Genomic DNA, 19,234 nt, shown 5'->3' with positions numbered 1-19,234 from the left:
ACAGGCTGGCAAGAGCCAGAGTAGGAAAGACAAAGCCACGTGTGGCTCTCAGATGCCCGGGGCGAGCTCCCTCAGCTGCTCCTGTGGCTGCTCCGACTCAGCACACTTTGCCATGTGCCCCTTGAGGGTTTTCTTCGTTTAAGGGTTTTATTGCTTTAATCAGATCCCTGGCTAAGGCGATTCTAATGCCCGTACAGGATGAGTCATTGAAGAGCTTGTGAGCACTCTGGGAGCTGGGAGCATCTCCCCTTCTGTGGCTTTCGGGGATCCCCCCGGCTGGTGCTGGCTCCGCTCAGCATTTTGCTGTAGGCTCGGGAAGACTTTTTTGCAAGGGCAAAGCGGAGACCAAAAAACTGCCGGGGGAGAGGTGCCTCCTTGTACGGGGAGGAGCGTGGTAGTGAATCTTTTCCATCTCTGTTTACTCTTTCTTGCTTTCCTTCTATTTCTACCCTGCTTTTCCCTGGAGTTTCCAAGGATGCTGTAAGGCGCAGCCTGTGTTGGTACTCGTGATTCAGTGTCCACAGCTCTGCCCTGGGCTCAGCTCTGATAACTAGCTCAGAAAAAGCCCCCTGCTTTTAATTCAGCTCTAAAATTCATGAGGAATCTGGTGACTATGTGGCTCCTCTATTGCTCCACCACAGCAGCGGTGCCTTGGAGAAGAGGATGTCCCCGGGGACCCCTGCAGATTCCCCAGCAGGAGAGATTGGGCTCAGGGAGCTGCCAGCCCCAAAGAGCAGGAGCTGTGGGGCCATGGGGGGGGGCATCCTGTGCATCATCCAGCCCTCTCAGCCTCCTCTCTCCCCTTCCCCACAGGGCTCTGCCGTCCCTCGCAGCACGAGGTAAAATGAACAAGATGAAAAACTTCAAGCGGAGGTTCTCCCTCTCGGTGCCACGGACGGAGACCATCGAGGAGTCCCTGACAGAGTTCACGGAGCAGTTCAACCAGCTCAACAACCGGAGGAATGAAGGTAGGGAGCCCCCAGGCTCCGTCTGGGACTGGTTGGGAGCATCTGGGGTCAGCGCTGCCAGCAAATATCTCCTCTCCAGCCCCCCCGGCCATTCGGGGTGTGTTGATATGTGGAAAGTTACTGCCCCTTTGTCTGTGTTGCTTCCCCCATCTATCCAGTGGGATTAATAACACCTTGTCATTAAATATGATCTGAAGAGAGATTTATACTTGCATAAGGAAAGCCTTATAGGAGAGAAAGGTATTTGTGGAAAACGGAGAGGAATGACACATCTGTGGTTAAGGAGAGAAACATGGGATCTCCTCCCTCCTGCCCAAAAGGGAGAGTGGTGTTTGAGCCCTCCCCCAGGGCTACAGGCTGGCCCTTCCACCGAGCCAAAGGGGCTGCTTTCTCCCTTCAGGGGCTCCCTGAACCATCCTTGGCTCCTGGACCCACAGCCTCCTCCCGGGATGCAGTTTTCAGGGTCCCAGGGAGGTTTAGGGTTAACACCCGGGTGAGCCGAACGGGGCGCATCCCTTTTGCCAAGAGAGCATCCCTTCTGCCAAGAGAGATCCCTTCTGCCAAGAGAGCAGCTGCCCGGCTGCAGGCTGGGGCAGGCTCCTGTCTCCGGCTGTGGGCACGGTGAGGAGGGAGAGGCGATGCCGGAGGCACAAACCGGCAGCAGACCGCGCCAAGGTGGCCCTGCATGGGCAAGCGGGCAGAGCCGCTGACGGGCAGGCCTTTGGGAACCGGAGAAAGTCAGACTTGATTCATCCAGGGGTAAATCCGCTGCTGCGGGTGCCAGGCTGAACCGCTCCCGGCGATCACATCATGCCTTTGCCGCTGCCTCCTACCAAAACAGCCCGTTCATGTGTCGGTGCCCTCAGCTCCGCTCAGGTCACGTTTGAGCTCTTTTTTCCCCTCACCCTGCAGCCACAATTGCTAGAAACTTTTGCTGGAAGCAGGGGCTGAGGCGGTGATGCAATTGCCTGGCACTCGCATCTGCCCCAGCAGGGAGGGATCGTCTCTCTGCCAGCTAACCTGCTCGAAAGGAACGATGCAGTAACCTAATTTAGAGCTGGATTTCCTCACTCCTGCAGCTCCTGACGCTTTTCTTTATCCCTCCAGACACCCAGGCTGCCCTGAACAGCATCCCTTAGCAGCCTCCTTCCCTGCTTCTCCCCCCCCCACACACCTCCCCTCACACCCTAGCAAGCAGCAAGGGCTATAATTAGACTTGAGCCCTTAATTAGATGTGCAGAAGCTGTGGGGATAAAATGGTGCAAGGCCAAGAAAGTCCTGGGCGCTGACAGCTGCTGCTGCTGTTGCCTTCCTTGGGGGACCTCTGCTCTGGGACGGCTGAGCCGGGGCTCGTTATCTCCGCTGCGCAAACTGGGGCTTTGTCAGGGAGGCGATTTCCCCCTTCTTCTGCTTTAATGAAGCTTCGGTCACGGTTCTTCCTTTGCCCTTGAACGGCAAACCGGTGCAAGCAGCATCTGTCTATCCCCCCCGGCTTTTGGCCTCGCTCCGGAGGTAGCCAGCCAAGAACAAGAGCAAAGTCAGAGCAGTCCTGGGGCCAGGACCGAGGGTTTTCCTGACCCTGTGGGTAGAGGCTGGACCAGTACTAGACTGTGACATGGTATGATGGGCGATCCTTGTGCCTGGACCCGGGAATGCATCAGGGCCTCCGGGTCTGCCAGCATCACCCCGTGGGGTGCCCCGGTGCCAGCCCCCACTGGTCGGTACCTCCCTCCCTGCCTGGATGTGGCACGTCCTGGCCCCAGCTCTCCCTCCCAATGCCCCCCACTCCCCGGTGCAGGGTTCCCAGTTTGCACCCGAGCCCTCTCCCACGCAGGACAGGCAAAACGTGCCGTCCCCACCACCCCGATCCTGCTCCCTCCTGCCTGAGATCTCCTGATTAAGTTTCCCGTGGGGATTGTAAACAGCCCCCCCGAGAAGTCACCTCCACCGTGCCCTTAATCTCCATCTCCTGCGGGCTGCGGCTGTTGTTTATGAAGGGCCCTGACAGCCACATTTGTCTGAGGCATCTCTTCGGCCGTTTAATAAACCCCTCCTGGCCGGGAGCTCTTCGCCCGCATCCCTGTGCCAGCAGGACTTGGCGGGGGCTCAGCAGAGGGAAGCTGGAGGCACCAGTGCCGGGGAGCAGAGCTGGGGGGGGGGCACACGAGCCCCAGCACCCCAGGGTGAGGAGGCATTCGGGGATGGTGTAGGAGCGATGCTTCAGACGTGGAGGGGGGACAGGATCGTTTTGGTGGCTCTGGAGGGGAAGAAAAGAGGGTTTATGTGCAAATGGCTCTTTTGCAGGGTTTGGTGGTGAGGTTTGGACCTCGTGGGTGCTGCCTGGTCTGGAGAAGGCTCTGACTTTAGTTCTCTCTGAGGTGTTGGCCTCCGTTTTACAGATGGAGAAATCAGACTTTACTTTCTCATGGCCTTACCCGCAGAGGCTGATAAAACGAGGCCTGAGAGAAGCAGAGCTGGCAAATGGAAAAGCAAACAGTTTTCCAGCCTGGACACATCCCGTCCTGGGCAGTGTCCCCTTGATGGAGTCTGACGATGCAGAGAGACAAAGGGGGTGCCTGTGGTCTGAGCCTGACTTGCTCACAGCCTACCCTGGGGGGTCCCTTCATCCTGCCCTGCATCCCTGCCCTGGGCTGCACAGCCCTTCCTCAGCCACGGGGGCTGCTCAGCTGCAGAGGCAGAGGTGGAGGAAAGCCCCTGGGTTAAGGAGAGCCCAGGCTGGGCTCTGTGCCGTATCCGATATCCTTCACCACGGCCAGCACCATCTCTGCATCCTGGGAGATGGAGAACCTTCTCCATGGCTGCTCCAGCCTCACATTAAGGGGCTCTTCCCTTTCTTCCTGGGCTTCCCCAGTCACACATTCCTCTCCATACTCCAGATTTTCAGAGGTATCAAGTCTTGGTGTCTCCTATTTGCTTTGATAGGAGCTGGTGGCATTCAGCTCATAGCTGTGCCAGGCTTTACCCTGAAACAGCTACTGCCTGGTCTGTCCTCCGAGGCCAAATAAGGGTTCGGTGTTTGGGCTGGAAAGGCTGCGTAATTCCCAGTTTGCAACGGCATAAATCAGAGCCAGATCTGGCCTTTTGGAGTGTAAGGCCACAAAGAAGTGATGCTGAGGGGGAGGAAGGAGGATGAATAATCCAAGATCTGAGTGCAGCCCTGCCTCGTGAGTGTAACAGAGCTTTGAGAGGAGAGTTCACACTTAGCAAAGTAATTAAAAGTTATAAGTCAGGCAAGCAGTGAAGGGTTCTGGCCCCTTTCCTTGGGAGATCAAAGCTTGTTTTGGCAGAGACAGTGTTTAAATATATTTATAAAAAAAGGCGGGAGGCTCGTCAAAGGCAGCCGCCGTGTCTGCAGTCTCACTTTAATTTGCTTTGATATCCCATGCAGCCTCATTATTTGCAGTGTCAGGGCTCACCGTAATCCACATGAAATGCCGAGCGGAATCAAACAGGCCCTCACATTTGCACGCCCACAGCTTCACGTCTCCTCCCGCCAGCAGCCAGCAAGGTCCTGCAAGCCCCGGGGGCCACCCCCGCCCTGGGAGAGCATCTCTGGGGACGAGGTATCCCCGGGTGCTGCGGGCACCTCGCGGTGACGTGGGATGGATGGGCTGGCACATCCCGCCTGTCCTCGCTGGCCCCAGGGCAGCCAAAACACCTTTCCCCTCATCTCTGCAAGTCTTTTGTGTATTTTTAAGTGCTTTTCCCATCCTGTGGTAGTTCACATCTTTTGCATATCCCATTTCCCTTTGCATGCGCTAGAACGCCCAGGTTGGCATCTTCCTTCTGGCTTTACATCTGATGCTCTTGGAGATGAGGAGAGACTGACCCTAACCTATCTGGTGGGCTGCTGGTTCACGGACAGTGCTGCTGGTTTGCAGCTTTCAGGGACAGGCTCTATCTTTTACCAAGACTTTTGGCTTGTTTGCCTATGGGAACCATCACAAATTCACCCAAACTATCATTTAAAGTGGATTAGTCGAATTCTGCTCAGTCAGATTTTAAATGGCCTGTGGGTGTTTTGTTTTGGTTTTTTTTTTTTTTTTTGATAAGTTGCTTAGGAAGTGAGCAAGTTAAAAAGGATTTGATTCATTTTAATTGACCCATGTTAATTTTATACCTGTGGTTAATTCAGGGTAAGTTTTCCTGGCTGTTCCTGCAGAGACAGATGGCCAGAAAGGGACAGGGACCAGAGTCCCGCAGCGGTCCTGGGAGAAGGGGTGACTCTGTGCCTCGTTCTTGCCTGTCTGCCCAAAAGCTCCTGGCACCGTTTCAGATGCTCCCGAGCCCAGGGCCATGGGCTGAACCTGTCCTTTAGGCACGGGCTGTCTATCGAGGACACCCTGCATCCCTTAGCTCACGGTCCCCTGGTTCCCCAGTGACCATGGCACGAAACCGTGTCCTTTCCCAGGTCACTTGCCTGCCACCTCTCATCCGTCAGATGAGCAAACTGCAGCCAGGTCTCAGCCCTGCTCAGCACCCCGTGAAAGCCATGCCCTCCCTCTCCAGTCTTCAGCAATGAGATCATCGCTGGCTGCCTGAGCACATTGGGATCGGAGCGCTGAGATCTGCGTTGGGCATAGCTGGGGATTGTCTCTGTGCAGCTCAGGGACGGGGCTTGGCAAGGGGCAGGCTCAGTTTGGGGCATCACAGGTCCTCCCTGGGGAGTTTCCCTCCTGCAAAGTTCCTCCTAGCTCTGGGGAAATAACTGCAGGGTGCCTGGACATGTGGAGGACACCGGTGCTTTATGGCAGGTTCCTTGGACCCTGGAGGCCTTGCGGACCTGAAGGGTAGCTGTGAAGTTTAGATGAGAAGGGAGAGAGCTGTATGGCCACCAGGAAGGGGACAAAAGGGTGGTCCTTGCTTGGCCCCACGCTTTTCAGAGGGAGATACATCCCTCCCTTAGGGATGTGGTGCTCCTCCATCCCAGTACACCCAGTTAGAGCTGCCTCCTTCTGAAGGGAGTGTAGCTATAGGACAAGGGGTAACAGTTTGACACTGAAAGAGGGGAGATTGAGATGAGATCTCAGGAGGAAATTCTTTGCTGTGAGGGTGGTGAGAGCCTGGCCCAGGTTGCCCAGAGAAGCTGTGGCTGCCCCATCCCTGGAGGGGTTCAAGGCCAGGTTGGATGGGGCTTGGAGCAACCTGGTCTGGTGGGAGGTGTCCCTGCCCAGGGCAGGGGGTGGCACTGGGTGGGCTTTACAGTCCCTTCCAACCCAAACTGTTCCGTGATTCTATGAACAACCCCTTGGAAACAGCATCCATGGGAATTAAGGGAATCCACCTCACTGGGGTCCAGGCGACCTGCATTGAACTCGTCAGTGTTTTGCTGTGCCGCTGTCTGGGTCGCTGTGTGCCAGAATATTCCTGCCAACCAGGTGTTAATTACAGAGTGAGGAGGTTTAAGTGTGGTCTCTCTCAAACTGGAGACCAGAGGGAGCTCAATGGCTTATTTTGTTCTGATTTCTTGCTCCTTTCAGTGTTTCTTGGGCTCAATGAGGCTTCACACCTGGAGTCCCAAGAGAAGAGTTATTTTTCTGAGCTGCTTTGGTTTTTCTGAGCTGCTTGGGTTTTCAAGGGAGCTTTTGTGCTACTTGGGACTGTGTGTCTGGCTTAAGTGCAGCAGGACAGGACAGCCTGGAGTGTTTTGTTTTGCAATAAGTGACTCTACAGCTGTTAATCCCAAACACCTTCTGAGAAATGGTCACATCCCTGGAGAAAAGTGCCCTGATGTTTGTTAGTTTTGGTGGTTCCTGAGGCAGATTAGGTACGTGTGCTCGTAAGCTCCCCAGGGGCAGGGAGGCTGTCTTTCTGGTTTGCTTTTGGACAGACCTAGCACAGAGGGGTCCAGAGCCAGGGTCAGGCACCAAGGTGTTCCAAATCGTGTTTAGTCTAATGTGACATCGGTGAGGATAAGGCTGGGAAGTTAAAGTGAGTACTCACCCATGTAAAACCCCGTGGTGCTAGTGCAGAGGCGTGAGGTGCCAGGCAATGCTGGATTGGGATGTGGGACATCTAGGTGGCCTTGGGTGCGAAGGAGTTCCCCTCTCTGCATCCCCCTCCCCATGCGTCAAGAGACCTTCATTGCAAGGGGTGTATTAGGGTGCTTTGGGGGTGCTGCTGAGCTGTGTGAGTGGTGATGTATCAGGATCCTGTAGCAAAAAGCAGGTATTCCTTCTGCCTCTTGGATGCAGAGGTGGAAAAGGACTTTCCTATGGCTCCAGAGCATCCCTGGACCTCCCTGCCCTGCTCTCACTCTCTTTTCTCCAAAGCAAGTGCCTTGGATCTTGGCACTTCTGCTGCCGCTCCAGCAGCTCGCTCTCCTGTCTCTCTGTCTTCAGACCTGGCTCAAGGGCACCTGCAGCTGGGACACCTGGGCAGGGACTTCCGAGCAGACACCAGCCCCATCTCCCCCTCCGAGGTGGAAGGCCAGTCCCCCATGGCCGTGCGCTACCGCAGCAACAACCAGCGCCGCTTCTCCATGGAGGCAAGTACTGCTGCGGGCTGGGGTGGGCAGGAGGGACCGTGGCAAGTTCTGGTTGTCACCCGCCTGCTGGCTGGAAGGGCCGGTGTTTGATTCGTGGGGACCTGGCAGGCTCAGACACAAGCCCTGACGTCCTCTTGGGAGCACTCAACATGACTCCCACGGAACCTGACAAAGCCCAGTGCACACCCCCATGCACGTACCCCTTCCCTTTTCCTTTGACGAAGGGTCCCACGGACACTGCACCCATTCCTTCGGCATTAATATTAGCTCTGGTTAGAGAGCGCTTCCCCTTGAATGTCTCTGTACAGTCCTCTGTTCATCAGGTGCATCATCCCCTGCTCTTCTGGCCCTCTCCGCAGGATGTCAGCAAGCGTCTCTCCCTGCCCATGGACATCCGCCTGCCCCCCGAGTTCCTGCAGAAGCTGCAGATGGAGAGCCCGGAGTTCCCCAAGCACCTCAGCAGGATGTCCCGACGGGCTTCCCTCGTAAGTCCCACCCGGCAGAGCGAGCGGTGCCAGGCACAACCTCTCGCTTCACGCGTTACAAATCTCATACAAGTCCCAACCGGCAGATGCCCATACTGATTGCCACCCACCCGTGCAGTCCTGCCCTGCTGTGCAAGCTCCCTTGTGCCCCCTGTGTGTCACTGTTATGGTTTGAAGAACCCACAGCAATTTGTTGTCATTTAGACAATTGTTCTCTCACCCAGTGGTCCCTCCCCACCTAGGAAGAGGATTTGGGAAAAAACAGGGAAATCTGAGGGTTGAAATATAAACAGATTTAATAGAACAAGACTAGATAATTAACATTACTAACACTAAAGAACCAATATTGATCCCGATACCAATATAAAACATACAAGGACTGTCCCCAGCCCATTCTATCCCAGGAAGCCGTGCATTCCCCGCAGGGACAGCCAGTGTGAGACCCTGGGAGCGTTGTGGCTTTGGGAGGAAGGGAAGGGCTTAGGGCTCCATCCCTGGGGCAAGGAGTTCTCAGGATGGCAGCCATCGAGGGAGAGAGAGGACTCCTCAGCAAACTTTCTAATTTATATTGAATATGACATTCATGGTATGAAGTAATCCTGATGGTGGCTTGGGTCAAGTGCCTGTGTCTTGCTCCTCCTCATCCCCACATCTGGGGAGCTCAAAAACACCGAGACCTTGAAACCCACACACCAGAGCTGGCGATAAAGTAAATATTTTCCCAACTTCAGGCACCAGAATCTTCTAGAAACGCAGTTTTCCCAAGCATTAGAAGAGGCCTTACTGAAAAGTAAAACTACTGAAAGAGAAATTAATCCTGTGTCGCTCAAACCAAGATGGTCACACGGACACACACATCCCTGCCCGTGGACATCCCTTTCCCACCCTCCCAGCCACGCACATTCCCCCCCACCACACACATACGTGTCTCTTCCCCCTTGTCACTCCTCCACGTGCACATCTGGGGCACATCTGCCTACTGCTGTGCAAATCCCCAGCCCTGCCCGTTCCTTCACCCACCTCCGCACGTACCTGACTTTCCTCTTGGCCTGGCTCCTTCCAAACCGGAGGAGGCGGAAACCCTCCTGCGGCTCAGGGAGGGCTGGAGCCGCTGCTAGTTGAAATGCAAATGCTGATAAATAATGAATTAACCTTCACATTAGCGTTGGCATTTCAGTTTTCTCTGCCGCAGAGCATCAGCGTGTGCAGGAGCAAAAACCCGCTGCCCTGTTTACAAATGTGGGAATGTGTGTCCTGCTGCCCGGGATCGCTCAGGGCTGTGCAGAGACAACAGCCAGGGCTCGACCGGCATCCTCGGATGGGGCATGGCCTGTCCCGGGGGAGGGAGGAGAAAAGGAGAGTCCTCATTGACCTGCGTGTTCTGTCTGATCGATAAAATAGACACAGCCAGGGCAATGTGCTGTTAATATTCATGGTGCCCTCCATGAATAAGGTATGTTCCTGCAAGAGGCGCAGGGTGGCTCTGGGGGGGTGTTACAGCCCCCCGGATTGCAGCAGCCGCCTCATTTCCCTGCGCAGGACACGTCTCTCCCCAGGGTATGCAGAGGGTTTGGGGAAGCCAAACTGGGATAAAACGTCATGTTTCCTGGGGATTTGCCAGTCCAAATCCATCCTGCATGAGCAAGAAAGCAGCTTTCCCACTGCCTGTCCAGCGTGTGAGAGCTTGGTGGTGTGCGTGCCTGTTGCAAGGAAAAACCACCCCGTGGGGCAGATGTGGGGAGCAGGGGAGGCTGCAGGAGCGCCCCAGACCTGCGACTGATGGTTCTCCGGGCAGAGCCTGGGGGGCTCCTGCAGTGCTGCCCCTAGGGGACCCTTTCCCTGCACAGCCTTGTCTTGGTGGCTGATGGACATCTGTCCATCCAGCTCCATCTGCTGATGGCGAGCGGCATGGCATGAGCCCGTGGCATTAGCCCAGGCATAAGCCCATGGCATCAGCCTGTGGCATTAGCCCATGGCATCATCAGCCCATGGCACCAGCCCATGGCATTAGCCCATGGCATGGCTGGGGGGGCTTCAGCTGGGCGGGAGTCAGAGCTGGCTGCTGGCCTGGGACTACACCGATGCAAACATATTTTGTGGGCGAATGACACCGGCAATGACTTGCCCTGGGACCGTGCTGGGAGCCATCCCCTGCCCTGGCAGATAATCCAAGCTCAGCGAGGGGGTATCCCCATCCCCACAGAAAACCCCAATTCCAGGGGGCTCTGCTGGGAGTGACACCTGAACCTGTGGCCCTGCAGTGGGTCGCCCTTCTTTCACTGGGGACACGGGGACAGGTCTCAGCCATACGTTAAAGAGTTACTGTTCCAAATGGGACAATGTCCCTGTCACGCTTGATTTGAAGAGCACACACAGAGAACTGAAGGGAATCACAGCCCAGCACGTAGGAAAGCACTCGAGAAAAGGGCTGGGCATCGGTGGCAGGATCCCACAAGGCTTCTCCCATAGAAAGGACATGGGATTTTCGCAAACCCCAGCTCCTGTTCTCCTCGGCCACTGTTGGGGTGGAGGGTGAGAGGAGCCGGGAGTCAGGGGGTGGCAGCAGGACGGGGGTGCAGGCTGTGGCCACCCCGGGACACAACGGGCAGATGCCATCCATCTCACTTCAGCAGCCAGTCGGTCGTGAAGGTTTTCTGATGGATTGCACCATGCATGCACCTGCATGGCTTCTCTGGGAAGTAATGGATTTATGCACTTGGATCAGCTGGGCTGCTGCATGCAAACACCAGCCTGGCTGATCTGCCCCCAAAGCTGTTACTGTCCAGTGGCCTTGGCCTTCCCCCCAGACCCGAAACCAACCCTGGATGAGATCCCTCCCAGTGATGTTTTCCTTTCTCTCTTACAGTCAGATATTGGGTTTGGGAAGCTGGAAACCTATGTTAAACTGGACAAACTGGGAGAGGTGAGTAGACTATGAGACCCCCTATAAGGATTTAAATTGTCAGAAGGGCAGCTTGAACTGCAAAGGGCAGACTGTAGCCAAATTTCTTCAATGTCTAGCAATTTTTAGACCAAGTCTTTCTGTGGTCTTCAAACTTGGCCGTGTAGCTTCAAATGATCCTTCCTCCAAATGTTATGGAGTGTATCAGTGTTGTGCCACCCTGGTAAATGGTCTGCACGGCCATAGCTTGTATTTTCTCTCTCCCCACCCAGGGCACTTATGCCACTGTCTTCAAGGGACGCAGCAAACTGACCGAAAACCTTGTTGCCCTGAAGGAAATCCGCCTGGAGCACGAGGAAGGGGCACCTTGCACGGCCATACGGGAAGGTGAGGGCAGAAGGGGCTTTTCTCCATCACAGCCTTTAGTGGACAACGCCGGGTCACAGGTGGATTCGTGAGAGGTGTTGGAGGGGGTCATCTCTACCTGCAGTCACGCAGGGACCCAGGTCCTGCTGCCCCAACTTGCCCTCTCCTCTCCTTTGCAGTGTCGCTGCTGAAGAACCTGAAGCACGCCAACATCGTCACCCTGCACGACATCATCCACACGGAGCGTTCCCTCACCCTCGTCTTCGAGTACCTGGTGGGTCTGGGGGGGCTTTTCTGTGGGAACAAGAGGGATGGATGCCTTTCTGCGGATGGGTGATGGGGACTGAGGGAAGGACGGGCTCACCTGTGCGTCCCATTGCAGGACAACGACCTCAAGCAGTACCTCGATAACTGTGGGAACCTGATGAGCGTACACAACGTGAAGGTAAAGTGGTGCTGGGACCCCGTACCCCTCTCCTCACACTTCACCCTGAGTGCAGTCCAGAGCGTTGCAGGGCTGGGTGAGGCTGGACACCCCTTCTCTCTTCAGTTCAGCCTTTTTACTCTTCTTTGACCTTTTTCAGCCTCTTCTGATGCTCCACCAGCATCTCCCCAGTCACTGCCACCCTAAATAAAATTACTGTGCGTGCAGACTTTGTACATTCCCTTTTCTGGATTGCTGGTGAAGGGCCTGAACACTTGTCTACAGTGTGTCCCACCCCAGGCCAGCTTCTAGGGATCTTTCCTGGCCAGGACTTTGAGAGCCCTTGAGAGCAGACTCAACCTTTGGTGCCCATGTCCCCATGCTAAATGCGAACCCCTTCTCCTCCCCACAGATCTTCATGTTCCAGCTGCTGCGTGGTCTGGCGTACTGTCATGGGAGAAAGATCCTGCACCGAGACCTCAAACCGCAGAACCTGCTCATCAACGAGAGAGGAGAGCTCAAGCTGGCTGACTTCGGTAGGTGGCTCTCTCTGGGGCAGATGCAGCATTGCGAGGAGATGCAGCTCCTCGATGCCCACCCCTTTCGTCCTCAGGACTCGCCAGGGCCAAGTCAGTCCCTACGAAAACGTATTCCAATGAAGTGGTCACGCTGTGGTACCGGCCCCCCGACGTCCTGCTGGGATCTACCGAATATTCCACACCCATCGACATGTGGTGAGTCTTGACTCCAAAACGAGTTTCCCAGTGGTGGTTACACCAGAGAGTGTTGGGCTCTCCCAGAGGCCACGCTGTTCTCCATGTCCCCTGGGGCTGAGGGTCTTTGGAACACGTTCTCCACATCAGGGGTGAATGGTTACCTGTAGTGGAGAAGGGACGCAGCTCCTGGGACTCATTTCCCTCTCCAGGAACCTCAGCCCTAGCCAAGGGGTGGTGGGGGTGTCCACAGGGCTTCTCCCTCACTAATCCCAGAGCCTCTGCTGCTGCTCTAGGGGCGTTGGGTGCATCCACTATGAGATGGTCACCGGGAGGCCCATGTTCCCCGGCTCCACGGTGAAAGAAGAGCTGCATTTGATCTTCAGGCTGCTGGGTGAGTCTTCTGCTGTCTCCCGGATCCCCACATGAGGGCAGTGCCTGACTGCAGGAGCCATGACAAAGCGCAGCATCGGGAGCCTGGGCAGGGACCATGGGCAATGATTGTGGGCAGGGGCTGCCCACAGACCCACCCCCCCAGCCCTGCAGGCAGCAGAGGTGTGAGGGCAAGGGGTTCCATGGGATGCTGGGGAAATCCCTGCCCTCTGGGGATGCTCCTTGGGATGCTCCGTGCCCTCTCTCCTGGGCAGAACTCACCAAATTGAGAGTGATGGGTTTCTCTCTCCTTCTCTCTCCCTCCCAGGAACCCCAACAGAAGACACCTGGCCTGGAATAACATCCAATGAGGAGTTCAAAGCTTACAATTTCACGCAGTACCGAGCCCAGCCGTTAATAAATCACGCCCCAAGGTACCTCCTTGAGCAGGGACACATAAGGCATGGTGGGCTTGGGCTGGTTGTGAAGGGGAACCTGGGGGGACCCGTTTAATTCCTTCTTTGTGGTGCTGGCAGCTTCCAAATTCAGCTGTGTACTGGAGGTCTCAGCTGCCACTTGTCCCTTGCATTGACTATTGCAGTGTCTCCTGGGTGCAATAATGCTCCATTTCTTATTTCCTCCTTCTCTCAGGCTGGACTCAGAAGGCATTGACTTGCTGATGAACCTCCTTCTGGTGAGTTGGTGGAGCAGTCCAGGTGGATTTGCTGAAGTGAAGGTACTCTGAGTGCCCTCATGCTGGTTTTGGAGCCAGGCAGGGGAGCTGTGACTGCAGAACAAGCCGTGTCCCTACAGCTCTGGCCTCGTAGATGCTATCCCAAACCAGCTCCCATGGGGGTCGGTGAAGCATCCTTCACCCTGTGTCCTCTCACGCACAAGTGGGAGGACACAAACCTGATGATCCGTAAGGTACGATGTGGCCGGTGCACTCCTGTGGTCACACAGTGTGTGCTGTCCCTTGTGTACATCCAGGTGGCACTGGGAATTTTGGAAGTACCTATACACTCCCACGGTGTGCACAGCGTTGGGACACGCTGTCACCCACGCGGTGCATGAAATCCCCTGGGTGCTTACACACCCTGTGCGTGCCTCTGTGCCCTCTGGCACGGGCGGACGGCGTGTAATTGTTTTTCCCTGGGGCTTTGTGCAGTATGAGGCCAAAGGCCGGATTTCGGCGGAGGCAGCCCTGCGGCACGCGTACTTCAAGAGCCTGGGCGAGCGGGTGCATCTCCTGCCGGACAGTAAGTGCTGGGGGGACCTCTCGCTGGGGGGATGAGGAGCAAAGAGCTTCTGCCCAGCCCAAGGGCGGTGCTTTGCAGCCAGGTCTCTTCGGGTGCCTCTTGCCTTTGCTGACTATGGGATGCTCCTGCAGCAGAGCGGGGTGGGAGCTTGGTGGCAAGAAACAATTTGGGTAGGACAACGTAGGAGCGCGGAAGAAAAGTTCTGATGAAGTGCAGGTGCTGCACTTGGGCACTGCCGTCCCTCCTGGCTCTGGGTTTGCAGACCGCTGTCGGCTTGGCCAGCTGGACTGACCCTTCTCTCTCTTCCCCCTCTGCCTAGATGCCTCCATCTTCTCCCTGAAGGAGATCCAGCTTCAAAAGGACCCTGGCTACCGAGCCTCAGCCTTTCAGCAGTCAGGTAGGACTGGGGAAAACCATACCAACCTCTCCCGGGTGGTGCCACGGGCTGTGCTGGCACTGGGGTTACTCCCAGTGGGTCCCACGTAGGAAAAAGCCAAACCTCATCTCTGCTGCCTACTTTAGTCCACAAATTACCCCTGGGACATCCTTGCTTGTCACCTACCAAAGTGACATGTGGGTGCCCTGAGTCGCAGCTCCCTCCTCTGTGAATGCCGTGGGCTTTTAACCTCTTAACCCAGAGCACCGCAGGGCTCGGCTTCTCCGCAAAGTGCCGCTCGCCGTCCGACCTCTCTGACCCATCTCTCTCTCTCTTCCTCAGCCCGAGGGAAGAACAGGAGGCAGAGTATATTTTAAACCTGGATCTCATCTTCCCCTTGTCACCATGGAGATCAAAAGGCACTGAGAAAGGAGATGGCGACACGCTCCCACCCGACCCACCGCAGAATTACTGACTCGAGCAGGACGATGCTGAAGCGCCCTTGGCCGCAGGCTCTCCCCTGCCCGTCCCCACAACCACAGCCCCTGGCAGCTGCTGGTGATGGACCTGTGGCCTTTTTCCCCCTCTCATTCTCATGTTGCCCCCATCAGACGCGAGCTGCCACCCTCTGTGCCAGTGCTGTAGTAAGGAGCTGCCCTGGGCATTGCCCGGGGTACAGGACCATGTGTTGCCCCAGGGAACCACTCGCTGCCCTCGGGGGGGGTGACCGGGCACGGGGGGGGTGGTTTGTGAGCAGAGGGTGATATCTCCAAAGCTGGGCTGTGGATCGTAGCGTTTGGCCCAGGCTGGCATTCCTGAAAATGTACCTGTGCTCAGACAACCTGCTCTGCACCCCCTCTTTCTTGGGGAGCCGCTTTGCAGCCACCTTCCGAGTTGGGGGCACGGCCCAGCCTGGCACTGGAGAGACTGCAGCTGAGGCACAAAAACCACGGCAGCCCTCCTTTATTTGCTCTTGTCTCTGCCTGTGTAACCCCTTTTTTCCTCCCCGTGTTTGGTACCTGAATCCTGACAAGGACGGAGCAGTTGGGAGGAGGAGGCTTCCTATTGCTTCCCCCAGCATCTCCCCACTCCTTGCCACCGCTGTGTTTCCAAATCTGCTCAGCTGGCTGCTCCCCAGGGATGTCCTGAGCAAGGGCTGGCTTGGCCCGGGGTGCAGGTACCTGCTGGTAGAGCTGGGCAGAAGCGGGGCCAAAGGAACATCGGCTCCGTGCTGCCTCCCGTCCCTGCGCCAGCCTTTCCCAGGCACCGATGGAGCAGCCCCTGTCTCGTTGCTGAGCCCCCCCAGCCCGTCACCCTCCCTCTCTGCCATCGTCACAAGGGGCAGGACACGGGTCCCAGCCGGTGTCTTGGGAGCTCACCTCCCCCCCCGTCCCATCGCTGAGCCCCACGCGATGTGGCAGAGCCCGAGCTGCGCAGCCTGTGTCACTGTTCCGCAGTGTCACACACACCCACCTCAGTGCATTTCTACCCGGAGGAAGGGGGAGAGGTGCCAAACCTCCCACAGCTCAGCTGTGGGGGACCAGAAATAGACCCGGAGAGAAGCAAATCATCCCTCAACCCTCCTCGCCCGGCCTCGACGTTTGTAGCCAACGCCAGATCGTACCAGCCCTGACTCAGATCGATGCCATTGGGACCGAGGTGTGTGCTTAGATCTGAGCCTGCTTTGCTGGCCAAGGGCTGCTCCCGGGGCGTTTTTCCCCTCCGAACACTTCAGGAACGTGCCAAATCCATTCTGAGCGCAGGGGCCCTGCCGCACCTTCTCCCCCACAGCCTGAAACCTCTTCAAGTGTGTGAGCGTTGCAAGAAGTCTCTCTGCTGTATAATATTCACATCCTTTTCTTGGCTGTCCTGGATGACTAGTCCTGTCCCCCACCAGCCCTCCAGCCCATGGATGTGGCCAGGAGAGTCTGGACTTGGCAGGCACTGGGATTGTCACCTGGCAGGACGTGCTGATGTCTCAACCCATCGCGCTCCCAACCTGGGAGGCATCGCCCAGGGGACGGCAACTCTGGATTTCCCCATGGAACCAGGCGTGAGGGCTCTGTTTTCTGCTTCGCTCTGCAGCGTTTCTTCTGCGGTCCTCAGAGCCAATGCAAAGTGTGAGGATAAATGAGGACACCCTGGAGCCCCCCAAAGCTTCTGGGGTGACGCCTCCCTCTGCCAGTGTTCGACGCGATGCGTCCTCTGAGCTTCCCCCATCAGACCAAAGCTGTTAATTCGGGTTTGTCCTAGACAAGCATCCAGACGTCTGCATTGTTTGAGGTTTGCCCATCCCTGCTCGGTTCCCTTCTCGGTATGTCCAGCGTACAGCAGGCTGAATAGTTCATTAATTGTTTCCATTTGATAGGGAAGAGCATGAATAGCCACCAGCCACCAGTGACGCATTTCACCCTGGTGTCAGGGCCGTGTTTTGCCTGGTTCCCTACACCCGGCTCCTGCCTCGTGGGGCTTCTCAGTCGGGAGGTTTCACGAAGGGAGGTGTTGGCTGGAGTGAGTCTGAGCTCTCACGCTGTCGTCGCTTCTTTCACAAAGGCAGTTTATAGAGGAATTTCCTTGGCACGGCAGGGACCTGTGGTGCAGACTTGCCCTTCCCGGGGTGGCCAGCTCCCGTTGGGAATTGGCAGCTCATGGACACAGTGTCCCCTATGGCAGCACCTTCAGGTCCATGGATCAGAATGCTCGTGTGCCTGGGGGGAGCAGAGCATCCCCCTGGGGTCTGTGAGCATGGATGGGACCAGGGGGAGCAGGACCCTCCTCCACCTGCTCTTGGGGAGCCCGTTCAGGATGTTTGACCTGTCTTTGTGCAGTTTTCCTGCTTGGTGTTGCCATCCCCGTGCACCGGGGTTGCCTTGGGCACACAGCGCGGTGGGGCAGAGGGTCCCCAGCCGAACCGTCCCACTGTCACACTGGGAGGATGGAGGCAGACCACACCAGACCCCCCCGTTGGTGTGCTCTCAGCTCTCCCTGCTACGAGAGGTGTTCCTGCTGAAGGTCAAGGGCACCTACGGAAACCGCTCGGGAAAAGACCTGGCAATGACCACGTAGTCAGGACTGCTTTACCCGGCATCAGATAGTGAAGACAAAGGGCCTGTTAACTGCTGTTTATTCTTTCGTAGCCTTTGCCTTTCCTCCTACAAATCCCCCCTAAAGGAGACACTATTATTTATTAGCCTTGTACGCTACTAACAAGCCGAATTTAAGATAACCCCTTTTGTTCCACCGCATTTAGTGGATATTTGATTCGTATTCAGGAGGGGGATAGTGTGTGTAAATATCTGGTGCCCTGCTGAGCAAGGTTTGATTTATAAGCTCCCGTCGTCGCTGCTGCACTTGCACGTGTTGGCTGGCAGAGCCCCGAGCATCCCATCTCCCAGCATGATGCCGGCCAAAGCCTTCCTGGCTGCAAGGAAAAGGAGCTGCAGGTCGGCAGCAATTGGAGGCTGGAGCCAAATCCCCCTTCTCCATCTCCTGGGGATGGTGTTACGGTCGCCCTGAGGAGCGTGGGGTCTGGCTGGGGTTATGAGGACAGGGATCTCGTGGATGCCCCCGTTTATAGAAGCCCTGAGCAGAACGTTGCCCTGCTCCTCCCTGACTGCTCCGGCACCTCATCCCCTGGCCAGGCTTTTCCCCGGCTTTTGGACCCCCAGCCGGCTCCCAAGTTGGATTTTTAAAGCAGCGCTAATGAAAATGCTGGGAATGTCTGTGGCTCCCCAGCATTTTTGTCATTTCGTGGGTTCTCCCATCCACCGCTTTGCGCAGTGGTTGGCACTCCCCGCAGATGGGGAGTTCTGACAAAAGGAAGCTGTTGCTTTGTCTTCCAGACATTTTTCTTGCAATTTTTCTTCTTTTTTTTTTAATTTTTTCACCAGTTCTGGTGGAAAATGGGGTTTTGGCTGTGCCCCCAGGAAAAGCTGTACTCTCTCATCTCTCCAGCTGATAGCTAGTTAAAGAAACGTAAGTAAAGTCATGTGTGAAGCAAGGTCTGTGTTGGGAGACAACAATAAAACTTAGAGAGCTATTTAATTTCACCCTCTCCATACACACTGCACACGCCTTTCCTGGCCCAGCCCGTTGCCAGATCTATGTTAAGATTTTAAATAACAAAACTACATTGTATCTTGGAGACTGTGGACAAAATAAGTGGATTTTTTCCTCTCCCTCACACATGATGAAAAAAAAAAAAATAAAATCATAATTAGAGGGCCGTTTTCCCAAGCTTCTCAAATGTTTTGTTTGGTTTTTTCCCACGACTTATCTTCAGGCAGAAATTAGGCTAGCAGAAAATGGGAGCCCAGAGCTCCCAGCAGCAGGATAGGAACAGGCAGGTGGGAAAACAGTAGAGAAAGAGTCTCACCCAGTGGCTTGAGCGATGAGAAAGGTTTAGTGTGTGTGTCCCAGGGCACAGGGAAGGGACTGGACCTGGGGGTGGGAGCCTGCCTGACCTTAAGTGGCCGAAATCTGCTTTCAGCAGAGTAAATCTGGCGTCTCGCAGCCACACGAGCCCAGGTTTGCTCAGAGCACGGAGCCAGCGATGGCTGAGCGGGTCCTGCCAGGGCCACCAGGTCTTGATCCTGAAATCCCCGGGGTTAAAAGTGACACGATCTCACCTGGAAAAGCCACACCACTTGAGCTCTGTGCGCTCGAGTCTTGTAAGAAACGCGTTTGGATGTCCCCTTATCACCCCTCGCCAGCGAGGGCTGGGCACAAACTCTATGAAACCTACTTTTCTGGCTTCTTCATTGCCTTCTTTCCTCCTCAGCATCGTGCTTGTCCTACAGCAGGAAAAACAGAGCCAAGCGGCCAGGATACACATACTGTGAATGTTCTCTGGTGTGATTCA

The 19,234-nt window shown here is 55.9% G+C and overlaps 1 protein-coding gene across 3 annotated transcripts; it reads left to right on the top strand.

Moving 5' to 3' along the window:
* The first annotated feature begins 841 nt into the window (after positions 1-841).
* On the top strand, positions 842-14,750 carry CDK18 (cyclin dependent kinase 18). 3 transcript variants are annotated; one of them, XM_074163143.1, is made up of 15 exons: positions 842-968; positions 7,331-7,476; positions 7,836-7,961; positions 10,828-10,884; positions 11,136-11,250; positions 11,409-11,503; positions 11,612-11,674; positions 12,066-12,189; positions 12,267-12,387; positions 12,663-12,760; positions 13,067-13,172; positions 13,390-13,432; positions 13,907-13,997; positions 14,317-14,394; positions 14,716-14,750. In XM_074163143.1, exons 1-15 carry the CDS (start codon positions 845-847, stop codon positions 14,748-14,750), a joined length of 1,422 nt encoding a protein of 473 aa, XP_074019244.1. In that variant the 5' UTR covers positions 842-844. The 3 variants fall into 3 exon arrangements, with proteins under 3 accessions (XP_074019244.1, XP_074019243.1, XP_074019242.1); XM_074163142.1 differs by having other exon boundaries at positions 845-968; positions 7,343-7,476; XM_074163141.1 differs by having other exon boundaries at positions 845-968; positions 7,785-7,961.
* The last annotated feature ends 4,484 nt before the right edge of the window (positions 14,751-19,234 follow it).

Source organism: Numenius arquata, chromosome 24 (assembly GCF_964106895.1).
Source record: "Numenius arquata chromosome 24, bNumArq3.hap1.1, whole genome shotgun sequence".
Classification (NCBI taxonomy): domain Eukaryota; kingdom Metazoa; phylum Chordata; class Aves; order Charadriiformes; family Scolopacidae; genus Numenius; species Numenius arquata.
This window is presented reverse-complemented; position numbering and strand designations above follow the sequence as displayed.